The sequence below is a fragment of the Myotis davidii genome, unplaced genomic scaffold (assembly GCF_000327345.1).
Source record: "Myotis davidii unplaced genomic scaffold, ASM32734v1 scaffold46, whole genome shotgun sequence".
Lineage (NCBI taxonomy): Eukaryota > Metazoa > Chordata > Mammalia > Chiroptera > Vespertilionidae > Myotis > Myotis davidii.
Genome location: NW_006383006.1, coordinates 2,588,470 through 2,600,930, shown reverse-complemented (window position 1 = coordinate 2,600,930; position 12,461 = coordinate 2,588,470). Strand labels below are relative to the sequence as shown.

General features: G+C 42.3%; 1 protein-coding gene and 1 pseudogene across 13 annotated transcripts in view; one reads left to right on the top strand and one right to left on the bottom strand.

Moving 5' to 3' along the window:
• The window catches only part of PPIP5K1 (diphosphoinositol pentakisphosphate kinase 1), a 46,377-nt gene that overhangs the window by 10,686 nt on the left and 23,230 nt on the right, over positions 1 to 12,461 (bottom strand). For 5 of the 13 annotated variants that reach the window (XM_006778013.2, XM_006778014.2, XM_015557543.1 and 2 more), the window contains 2 exons: positions 12,143 to 12,205; positions 5,920 to 6,057 (listed from right to left, as the gene is read on the bottom strand). In XM_006778013.2, coding sequence (XP_006778076.1) covers positions 5,920 to 6,057; positions 12,143 to 12,205 — 201 coding nt within the window. Of the gene's footprint in view, positions 1 to 5,919; positions 6,058 to 7,511; positions 7,695 to 12,142; positions 12,206 to 12,461 lie in introns of all 13 variants that reach the window. The other 8 variants (XM_006778019.2, XM_006778018.2, XM_006778015.2 and 5 more) reach the window with 3 other exon arrangements.
• Positions 7,701 to 10,661, top strand: LOC107181534 (annotated as a pseudogene).

Genomic DNA, 12,461 nt, shown 5'->3' with positions numbered 1-12,461 from the left:
CTTTATTTCAGTCAGTGTATGCTTAATTTCTAGTTGGTCCTTTTTCATAACCTCGAGGGTCTCACTAGATTTCTTGAGGGTCTCACTACTTTTATTGGCAGTCTCACCAGACTTTTTGAGGGCCTTACTAAATTTATCGGCGGTTTCTAGAAAGTTCTTGAAAAACCTTAAAAGTGTGGTTTTGAACTCTATATCCAGTAGATTGCTTTCCTCCACTTCTGTCATTTGTGTCCTGTTACTTTGTCTCTGCATTTTTTTATGCTTCGCTGTGTTGATAGAGTGGCTTTGTGTGGTAGGTGTCCTCTAGGGCCCAGCCTCCCCAATTACCTGAGGTGGACACTCTTGTTGCACCCCTTTGTGAGCTTTGTGCACAGTCTTGTTGTAGGTAAGCCTTGATTGTTGTAGGTATCACTGGGAGGAATTGGCCTCTAGGCCAAATGGCTGTGGGAATCAGCTGTGTCTATGGTGGGAGAACTTCTGTTCTGGAGACACCCTTATGGGACAAGGCTTGCTTCAGTGGGGCTTTGGTGCTCACTGAGTCTGCCCCCTGAGTATGTCCCTTATGGATCTGAGGAGTTGTAATCTGGATGGTCCCACTCTGACCACTGGGTACACTGGCTCCTGGATCTCTAAGGAGGTGCTAATTTAGCCTCTGCCTGAGGCTACCCAGCAGGAGCTCAGCTGTGAAACAATGCGAGTTGCCTTGGGGCCTTGGGGCCTTGGGCCAGCTGCAGTTTGTTAGGTAATTTTCAGATTGCAAAGGGCCAGGCTTTTCATATGCAAAAGCCGGCACACAGCTTGTGTGGGGCGGGGGTCCCAGGGGATCAACAGGGCAGAGCAAGCAGCTATGACTGCTCTCAGAGACCCCGCTCCTCAGTGTCCCGGCAATCGCTGCAAGCACCTCCGAGAGAAAGCTGCCCTCAAGTTCCAACCGATGCCAGACAGTCTAGTTTCTCCCGTATGAGTCTGGCTCCCCAGAGACTCGCCCAGAACTGGAGCTCAGAGCTTGAGACTCCCTACCAAGTGAAAAAGACAACCGTGTCCTCTACCCCCAGCCCTCTCTGCGTGCTCCTCTGTACCTCTGTACTTTACTTCCGCATCGTACCTCCTCTGAGTCTTGGTATGCTTTTCTCTTTCCTTCTAGTTGTAGAATTTCCACTCAGCCAGCCTTCCTGTGGTTCTGGATGATGCCCATTTGGTCTTTTAGTTGTATTTTTGAAGTTGTGCGAGGCAGCAATTTCCAGTGTTTACCTATGCCGCCATCTTGGTTTCTCTCTATGCTGTAGTTTTTTGTCTAAACATGACCTTTTTAAATTAGACTCTTTCCTTAATTTGGGACCCCCTTGTTTTCCTCATTGGTCATTCTGCTACATAGTATTAGTTTCAAAGCTCAAAGCCTATGTGGTACTCCCCACTTCCTCTCCCCTTATCTTGTAACATTCCTCTATCCTTTCTGAAAATATGTTTCCTTCTTCCCAATATTCTTGACTTTTATTTTTTGTGAATTTATGTCTTCCTCCCCGCTAATTCTGTGGCATTTCTCTATTTTTTCATGTATCCATCTTATCTGTTCAGGTTGGAGTTGCTTTTGATCTACCCTAAAGCTTTCTCCCAGTTGTCCTGGCCAGAGATGTTTTATTACCACTTATGGCTTTCCCAGCTGCTCAGGTCAGGGCTGGTTTTTTATCTAATTTATGGCTGTTTTAATTGTTCAGGCCAAGATGCCTCTATCCTCTCTGGACACTGCCTTCCTGTCTGCCTAATTAAGCTAGCTAGCTAATCCTTATCAGTAAGGTTCAATTCCCAGTCAGGGCACATGCCTAGGTTATGGGCTCAATCCCCCCAGTAGGGGGCATGTAGGAGGCAGCTGATCAATTATTCTTTCTCATCATTGATATTCCTCTCTTCGAATACTATTCAGCCATGAAAAGATGAAATATTGCCATTTGCAACAACATAGATAGAGCTTGAGAATATCATGCTGAGTGAAATAAGTCAGACAGAAAAAGTCAAGAACAATATAATTTCACTCATATGTGGGATATAAAACTAAAAGCAACAAATAAACAAACAAGAAAAAGGAACAAAAACTCATAGACACAGACAACAGTATTAGAGGGAATGAGGGGTGGGGATAGTAAAAGATAAAAGGGGCCAAATATATGGTGACAGAAAAAGATTTGATTTTGTGTGGTAAACACACAATACAATATACAGATTATGTATTACAGAATTGTACACTTGAAACCTATAATAAAACCTAGTTTTATTAACCAATGTCACCCCAATAAACTTAATAAAAAAAGAAGAATCTTCTGCTCTTGTTGGGTGGAATGTTCTATATTGTCTGTTAGGTTTAGTTGACTGATGGTGTTGTTCAAATTCTGTTTCCTTATTGATCATCTGTCTATAGCTACTTATCCCTCAGTAAAAGTGGGATAGCTCTGGACAGTGTGGCTCAGTTGGTTGGAGCACTGTATCATACACTGACACATCATGGGTTCAATTCCAGGTTGGGACACATACCTAGGTTGCAAGTTTGATCCCCAGCTCTGATCAGGGCACATGACAGGGGAAGGAAGAGTAGCTAATAGATGGTTCTCTCTCACATCGATGTTTATTTCTCTCCATTCCTCTCACTCTAGAAAAAAATCAGTGAACATGTCCTCCAGTGATGATTAAAAAAAAAAAGTATTGAAGTCTCCAACTATTATTGTAGAACTACCTATTTCTCCCTTCAATTCTGTCAATGTTTACTATTTTGGGGCTCTGTTGTTTGGTATATGTTTATAATCAAATCTTCCTGATGAATTGACATTTATTAATATGTAATGATCTCTGTCTCATAAAAATGTTTTTTAAATATATTTGTTTTGTTTTGATCTTTAATCCTCACCTGAGGATATTTTTTCATTGATTTTTAAATGTTATTTATTTTTTCTTTATTGATTAAGGTATAACATATGTATCCTTATTCCCCCATTGCCCCCCACTCCCCACTCATGCCCTCACCCCCCTGGTGTCTGTGTCCATTGATTAGGCTTATATGCATGCGTACAAGTCCTTTGGTTGATCTCTTCCCCATACCCCCACCCTTCTGTACCTTCCCTCTGAGATTTGACCGTGTGATCGATGCTTCTCTGTCTTTGGATCTGTTTTTGTTGATCAGTTTATGTAGTTCATTATATTCCACAAATGAGTGACCCCTCAGTCCACAGGACGACACTCTATCCGCTGAGCCAAACCGGTCAGGGCTCACTTGGTTATTATTTGCATGAAATAAATCCTTTCACTTTGAACCTATTTGTGTCTTTGAGTCTAAACTGACCTATCTTTAAGTTTGCTGATTCTTTCTTCTGCCTGTTAAAATCTTCTAAGAAATCCTCTAGCAAATTTGTCATTTCTGTTATACTTTCCAGCCTCAGAATTTGTTTGGTTTCTTTTGATATTTTCTATCACTTTAATGATATTCTCTATTTGTTGAGACATCATTCTCCTGATTTCCTTTAGTTCTCTGAACCTGGTCTCCTTTCCTTATTTACAATATTTGTCTAGAAAGTCTAATGTCTGTTTCCTCAAGGATTATTTCTGTTAATTTACTCTGTGAAAAGATCACACTGTCTTGTTTCTATGCATATTATATAACTAGAGGCCCGGTGCACAAAAATTTGTGCAGTCGGGGGGAGGGGGGGTCCCTCAGCCAGGCCTGTGCCCTCTTGCAGTCTGGGACCCCTCGAGAGATAACGCCCTGCTGGCTTAGGCCTGCTCCCGGGTGGCAGAGGGCAGGCCCAATCCCTAGGTGCAGCCCCTGGTCGGGCTGGGCCTCCGCGGCTGAAAGTAGGTTTCTGGCCTTTGCATACAATGTTGCGAATCTGCTGGCTGAAGTCTGGCCATATTTGTTAAAATGTTTCAAACTGCAGCGCGGGCGGGAAACGTTGGAGTCCTCTGTCACTGAAGCAAGCAAGCCTCATGTTAGTTTCAAGCTGCCTGGCTGCCGGCTGCCATCTTGGCTGACAGTTAATTTGCATATCTCGCTGATTAGCCAATGAAAAGGGTAGCGGCCGCACGCCAATTACCATGTTTCTCTTTTAGTAGTGTAGATTCTTTCAGTTGAAAAAAGGACATTTTTACTATTATAATGTATTAACTCTGAAAATCAAATTGCCCATCTCCCTTCAGGGTTCCTTTTTGTTGTTTGCTGTGATCTACAGCTGTTTTGTGATTTTTCATTTTCTTCTTTTTTTAAGTATGTTTTTATTGATTTTTAGAGATAGAGGAAGGGAGAGGGACAGAGAGATAGAAACACCAATCGACTGCCTCCTGCATGTCTCCTACTGGGGATCAAGCTGCAACCTGGGCATGTGCCCTGATTGGGGATTGAACCAGTGACCTCTTGGTTCATGGGTTGACACTCAACTACTGAGTCACACTGGCTAGACTGTTTAGTGATTTTTCTAAACTATTTTTATAAAGTCTGTCTTCTTTGTCATGTGCAGTCTGTGAAATCTGTTACTTTGGTTTATGTTCAGCTAGGGCTTTGATAAGGATTTCCTTGAATATATCAGGAATAAAAAGAGAGAGGGGGGAAGGAGGGAAAGGAGTAGAAAGGAGGAAAGGAGAGAGGAGTTCTCACAGTGTTTGCAGATTGGTTCTATGTTGAGGTACTCCTTCAACACTTAGCCAGACTATTTACAACACTGCCTTAGCCTTCACTCCCTGCTTGTGTTGAATCTAGAGTTAAGGTCTTCTCATGTATGTTATGCTCAGGTGTCCTTTCCCAGACATGTGCATAGCTTTTTAAAGTTACCAGTGTATGTGGGTGCTTTTGAATGACTAACTTCCTAAAGAAACTCTCTTCCCAGGCTTTCCGTATGCCTATTGTTTGCCTCAACTATAATTTTTGTCCCAGACATCATGTTCATTTGCTTTACAGTGTTTTCAAGTAATATCCTCTGCATAGCCACATTTATATATTGAGTGAGTTCCAAGTTAGGTGCAACAAAGGTAAGCACCCTGTGTCAGTCCTTCAGGTAGCCTACACACAAATTAACGAATACAAATCTTGGAGAATAAAGTCTATTCTGCTCCCCCTGGAACCAGAGACTAGGGTCCCACCTTGAGAGCATGGGTTGCCATGTTCACGACTGCTACCAAGGTGGGGACAGAAGTGGGAGGAGGTCAAGTAAAAATATTGGAAAGCTTCCTGCCATTTTTAGGTTACCTCCTTCTTGATTCAGAATTTTCCTGGTAGTTGCAAACCTTTGACTATTTTCCAGAGTTCTGATAAAGTTGACTGTATCAGTTTTTGCTTGATATTTTTGGTGTTTCAGTAAAAGGAGAAGCCCTTGGAGCTACCTATTGCACGGTTTAAGTTTTACATTTAGATCTCTGATTTATATGGAGTTTATACTGGTATATAGCATGAAGTATGGATTCAATTTTAATTTTTGCCAAATGAATATTCAATTGTTCCAACTCCATTTATTAAAAAGTATGTCTTTCCCCCAATATTTTGAAATGCTAACTTCATCTATTTCTAAATTTACTACTTTGTTTGATTGCTCTCTGTCTATTCATATACCAATATTACACTTTTTTAGTAAAATGTTTATGTAATGTTTTAAAATCAAGGTTTTCCTGCTATTCTTGCTTGTTTATTTTTCAATGAGAACTTCAGAATTGATTTGTCTGACTTTAGAAAACCAACAGTATTTTATTGGATCACACTAAATTTATAAATTAATTTGGGACGGAATGATTTTTCTATTATTTTGAGTTGGCCTACAATTAAACATATTTTTTTCAAGTCTATTTTTGTATGTATCTGGAGTGCCTCTATTTTTAATTTTTTACTCATGTTCTAGAAAGCATGGGAATGAAGGCAGAGATAGGGATACAAAACAAGAGTATTCTCCATACCTGCAGATGCCTGTGCATGGGCATCAGTGTGGCGCTGGCAGACTCCACTCAAGAATTCACTTACTTGATGCAGGGAAAGGGCATTATGCAGCGTTTCTAGGGGGTAGATGGTAGGCACCATGGAGCACCCTTCAAATCCTGTTAGAAAAGAGATGGGCAAAGTCAATATTATTCCTGCCAGATATACCCCCACTGGCCAAGGAAGCATGGAGAATCCCTGAGAGCCATCAGAAGAGTTGATGGCTTTTGGAGTGTGGGGAGTCCAAGATTCTCATGAGAGGGAACTCTTTAGAGCCCCAAAAGAAGTCTATTTCTGTTACCTTCAGATTTCCTAAAAAGTCTACCGGCTAAGGCCTCCAGGTAAAACAACTCTCATCCTACCTATGGAGAGCTTGCAATGTCCCATGGGAAAATAAACAGAATCCCAATAGGGTAAACACCTACATTGCTCTTATACTTTCTTGGGGAATAAAACAAAAAGTCCATACATAATGGGTGAAATTGTAGGTCTAAATGAGGTTAGGGAGGTCATGGAGCTGGAAAGAAATAGCAGATTTCAGGGGTCATGTATAAGAGAACCAGATTAAGGTGGAGGACATGTAATCTGAGAAGGGGTTCATGCAGATTTAGGATATGGGTAGAAAGGCTAGAATATTTGGAAGCAAGCTGGAAGGCATGCAGTACATATGGAGCTCAGCCCAGGAAAATCACATGCATGAATAGGCTGGGGAATGGAAGTTCTTTCTTGGTCATTTCCATCACATCAAAGCTTCTCCCTTCTGTTCTCACTGGAAGACCCCAGACTTGTTAGGATTTTCCCATCCCATCAGGAAAATGAGGAAACTCCCTTAGGAGAAATAATAAATACTGATTCTCTGCTCTGAACCCAATAATTCCAATGTAGGTCCACCACTCTGAGTAGGATACAGGGCAAACCTAAATCCTAATCCCAGGGCCTATTGAAAAAATGTCCCCATTAGAGAGCCAAGAAGCACACATCTCAACCACTTTTCCAGTCCCCAGTCTTTCCCGTGCCTCCTCCATGTCTCCCTAAATGAACTAAGAGTAGGCAGGACAGCAATATCTATGCAAGACATAGCCTCCTGTTCACTAATAACTAAAACATCAAAAGAATTATACCTGATTATCTTCTAACCTCTGGCTCTTGTTTGCTTCAAGGATTCGACTGAGATTTCTGTGCCTCAATTTCCCACCGTATTCTAGTGGTAGGAGAGCAAGAGAGGTACAGTCTCTAGATCCTCAGAGTGGGTAGTAAATGTTTGGATTTGAAGATGGTGGTAGTAGAAGGTTATAGAGATAAGAACAGAATCCAGGGCAAGAAACTAACCCTGTACTGAATAGAATTGGGAATGGGTAGCATTAGGAGGCAGTGAGGAAGGAATGAGCAGCCAGTGCTATAACTACCAGGCAGTCTGGCCCCAATCCCATCCAAGCAACTAAAATGCAAGTCACATAACCTGAGGTTAAATAAAAGAAAGGATTAAGTGGGCTCTCCTGCCAGAAGTGCAATAAGCAAAGCAGTTGGTCTCAGCCAGGGTAGTGGCGGCAGCCAGCTTGGTGGCAGGGGGTACCGTAGAGGCACTCGGGGTCATCCTGGCCTGAGCGCAGCCAGTTCCGGAAGAGGCGCAGGTGGTAGGAGCACTGGTGCAGGTGATGCGCCAGCGTGGCATCCAAGGAGACTGGCTGGCCCCCTGAGCAGTCAGAGGAAAAACGGCGCAGCAACCGGACCACAGGGTGCTGGTCATCCAGCAGCTCTGCAGGGGGTAGGGGTACCACGGCAGGAAGCACAAAGATAAAGAAAGAGAAGAGGGAGAGACAATGAGGGGGGCACTGACTGGCACAAGCATTACTGGGAAGTGGAGCCACTCAGTTCAAAAGTGAGCTGAGAAAGAAGCAGAGATGGTCAGAGCCACTGGGAATCTCTTGCAGGAAAAGAGAGTTGGCATCACACAGAAAGTCTAAAAGAAGGGACTAGTGAGACCTCATCATACAATAAGGCCCTCCCCTTTCTCATTGAGCATAATTCAGTCAGTGCAGACAGAAGTCACATCATTCTGAACAGGGGTAAGCTGGCTTTGGAGTTCTGTGGGAGCCTTGTCTAGAGGCCCAGTATCCCAGATCATTCTTGGACAAACTCTAGATAGGTCCCACTTCTCAGTCTAATATATTTATGAGATTGGGATAGAGATAAAAAGATTCAAAGTCATTCAGAGAAGAATGTCAAGAATGGTATAGAGTTATCAAGATAAAGTTTGAAGCTAAAAAGGCTCCTAAGGGCTCAGGGCAGCTCTCTGGACCAAACTCTAAGATAGACACAGATATGGCTGCTGTAAGACAGCAGGCATAGGAGATCGGCAGGAAAGACTGTGTAAAACAGAGCATTTAAAAAATGGAATCAATATGTGAAAATGCTATTACTGGCTAATTATCCTTTATTCTTGTTCAAATATATAGACTCAAAAAATGTTTGCATAAATCTCAGGACTTTGGAGATACTGTATCCATTACAGAAGCCAAAAGTTAGATAATTTTATATTTTCTTCCTACTGCTGGTAAGTCTAATTGCATTTTGTTCAGCTGGTCAGTGGAAAAGCTTCAGTCCTGAACCACTTATTATTTTATATGCTTGGCAAACTTTGTGGATATATGTGATTGAATTGCAAAAGGTTGAAGATAGTGAAAGGCATGTAGAAGCCCCAGAAACAGTAGGGAAAAGATCCTGGGAAAAAGATATGGGGTCTTAAGACCTGATAACAGGATGCTGGTATAGCAAAGGTAGGATCAAAGTAGCTGAGGATGACTGCTCAGAACTCTCAGACCAGAACTTGTTACATGGGGTGATCCCATGAAGCTATGGATTCCAGAGACCTTAGTTTGAATGTCAAGAGAGGTTTCAGCTCTATTCAAGCACTAACTATACCAATGGTCAGACAGTTGTGTGGGTCCCTAGGAAATAAATGGATGTGGCAAATATAATTGGCACACTCTGACATTCTGGATAAGAGTGAGCCACAGTCTCTTTTCCAATATTAGTTTACTTTGGTGAGTTCAGTGTGCAGTTTAGTAATGGGCCATATATGTATATTTGACGTAGTCAGGATGTGGCCAAAGCTTAAAAGGAATAGAGGCAATGATGGCTGAGAGATGTTCTCCCATCAAAGCAAGGAGACAGCATTCCCTTGCCTCTCTTCTAAAGCCAGGCCCAGTTTTTCTAGCTGTTATTTCAAAGCCAGACTTGTTGCCATGATGGGACAGTAGACTGGCACAATGTTGTGACTAATCTGCCACAAGCAATTGCAGGCAGCACATCCACTCTGTAATTGCTCAGTCAGTCAAGCAAGATTTGGCCATGGGGTAGAGCTCTCATGTTGTCCAGAGGGCCAAATTAAATCTAGATAATTTTCAGCAAGAGATATAATAGGTCTAAATTTCTCCTATTGCCAAGAGTTAGATCCCAGATTCTGGTTATCAAGCACTGTAGCCCCCAAGCTCAAGTACAAGAAGAACAAAAGCCAGAAGACCCCTGAGAAACTGTGCAGGGTGTTGGAAGAGATCTTGAATTTGTCCTCCTGCACTATACCTGAATTTTCCAGGACTTTCTTCCTCTCCTCCTTTTGGTAGAATTAATTCTTCTTTTTTTCAACTGATGAGGCTGCTAACCAAGGCTTCAGGAAATTAGAGGTATATAGGCTTGAGGATCTGCTTTATGAATTTGGATCTTTTCTGCTAGGGCCTGAGAATTAGGAGATCTATAATTTAACTCTGATTTCAGGGGCCCAAATTCCTGGTACTATATTCTGTACCCTAAGAAACATGTCTCCATGTCCAAGTCCCAGGCTGTGCGGTTGGGGTTTGTACATGAGGTTCTACTCTGGAGAAGATTGTGGTACATGAAGGCCAGAAGAGTGTAAAGTTAAATGTTAAGGAACAGCCATGCCACTCTTAATGGAGAGCTCCTGTCACAGGCACAAATGGGAGCTTGGGTAGGGGTATAAATTGAACAAGTATAAGCTAGTCAAGCTGGGGAGATTTCAGCAGCGCCTAGTGGAGTTGTATGGCCTAACAAGGCTAAAATCTAGCATCTGCCACTAGCTGAGGAACAGAGAGGATCAGTACCTGGAGGATTTTCCAGCCAGAAAGCCAAGCTAATTTTACCTCCCTCAGAAAATCTTAGCGCTTGGACAGAAGAAAACTATATATAACAAAACTAGATTTACCTGGAAGACAAGAGACACTGCACAAGAAACTAAAGATATAAAGGATAGATTCCAGATTTAGCTTTCTGAGGTAGCACGTGGCTTAGTGTGGTCTTTGTTAGCTTTCCACCATGGCGTGCAGTGGCCAGGGCCAAAAGCTGCAGGTGATGGTGCAGCCCATCAACCTCATCTTCAGATACTTGCAAAACAGATCTTGGATTCAGGTATGGCTTTTTGAGCAAGTGTTTATGTGGGTAGAGGGCTGCATCATTGGTTTTGATGAGTATATGAACCTCGTATTAGATGATGTAGAAGAGATTCATTCTAAAAAAAAGTCAAGAAAACAACTAGGTCGGATCATGCTAAAAGGAGATATTACTCTGCTCTAAAGTGTCTCCAACTAGAAATGACTAACAAAGTGAGAAACTACTGAGAAGCAATTTGTGTTTTGTAGGTGTCCCTTGTTGGAAGTATAGTTAAACATTTATTTTTAAAAATATATATTTTTTATTGATTTTTTACAGAGAAGAAGGGAGAGGAATAGAGAGTTAGAAACATCGATGAGAGAGAAACATTGATCAGCTGCCTCCTGCACACCTCCCACTGGGGATGTGCCTGCAACCAAGGTATACGCCCTTGACCGGAATTGAACCTGGGGCCTTTCAGTCTGCAGGCCTACGCTCTATCCACTGAGCCAAACCAGTTAGGGCAAACATTTATTAATATTGCTTTCATTACCCTTATTTTGTTGCCAGAAGACAGTAAATGCTGTAGAATTGTTTTTATTAAAAAAATTTACATTGCTCAGTTGGTTGGAACATCATCCCGCACACCAAAAAGTGGCGGGTTCAATTCCTGGTCAAGGCACATACCCAGGTTGTGGGTTTGATCCCGGTCAGGGCACATGTGGGAGGCAAATGATCGATGTTTCTCACATTGATGTTTCTTTCTTTCTTTCTTTCTTTCTCTCTCTCTCCCTTCCTCTAAAATAAATTTAAAAAGATATAAAAGATAAAACAGGGAGTGAGCCCTGGGGTTCTCCTGCCATACCCTACAAAGAGAGCACAGCCCTTCAGTTTTGGGTCTCCCATCTTGGTGTGGGTAGACCCAGTTCTCCAATATTCCTGAAATGTTATTACATCATTCATTCCTAAGCTCCCCTCGAATCCCAGCAGACATCTAAAATCATCACTTCAAGCCTGAGAAAGCAGTGCCTTAGGCAGGCTAGGGCTACATGGAAATCACATGTAAAAACTCGAGGTATAATTCTTTTTCCTTTACCTACTATCTCCTACTCCTCTCTTTTTCTCTTTTTCCCCAGATTAATTTGGGCTCCTGTTTTCTAAGCCCAGGCCCTAGGTTAGTAGTAACATAAAGCAGATGTCAAGAGCACAAGAACCACACCAAGTACACATAATGGTAGGATACAGGAATATGGGGATGGGAGACTATATACTCAAGACCAATGTCCTTATAGGTAGGTTTGGGAGCTGGAAACTGCAGCATTGCTCCCGTGGGAAACAAACTAGTGATCCACTCCAACAAAAGAGTTGGAGAAAAAAATAGGAAGATAAAAATTACATAAACTGAGTTGTGGGGTTGGGGCTGGAAAGAAGAAATAAGGATAATATAGGAAATACTAATTTCTTCTTAAGATGGGGAACCATTATTCTGTTTGTACAAAGCCCAGCAGTCATGTGATGGGAAAGAGAGAAGTTGAATGTTTTGGTGATGATGCTGAAAAAAGTGACACAGTGGTGATGATGGTGACCATGGAAGTAATACCCTGAGTTGCTACAGGGATAGGGCAGCCAGGCTGCAGCCAAGGCTAAGGTTTGTCACACAAGGATATGTCCCAAGAGGGACACTTAGTGAGTGTTTCATTCAGAGACAGCAGGGTGTTGACACAGTGGTAGGAGAGGAACAATCAGTGTCAGAACTCAGAGGTTAAGTGTCTGGGGGTGACATGGTGATGATGAATGACACTGAATCAGAAGCAAACGTACCGTTAGTCGGATGCTTTGCAAACGACACAGAAAATCGTTTTACGGCCGGGACAAACAAGAACTCTGGAGAGAAAAGACATCATGGGGATTATACCCACACCTGTCCCCACCCTCTGCTCTGGAATTTGCCAGCAACATACTCTGTTCTTTACAGTTAGTATATGACCTGCTCCCACCCCCACCCTTAGATTCCTAACTACCACATTTCAATTTTTTTTTCCTTTGGTATCTCTCCTTAGGAATCCATGTGTCATCTCTACCACGATACAGCCCTACAAACAACTCTAATTTCACCACCACATCCTCTTTTTCATCATTT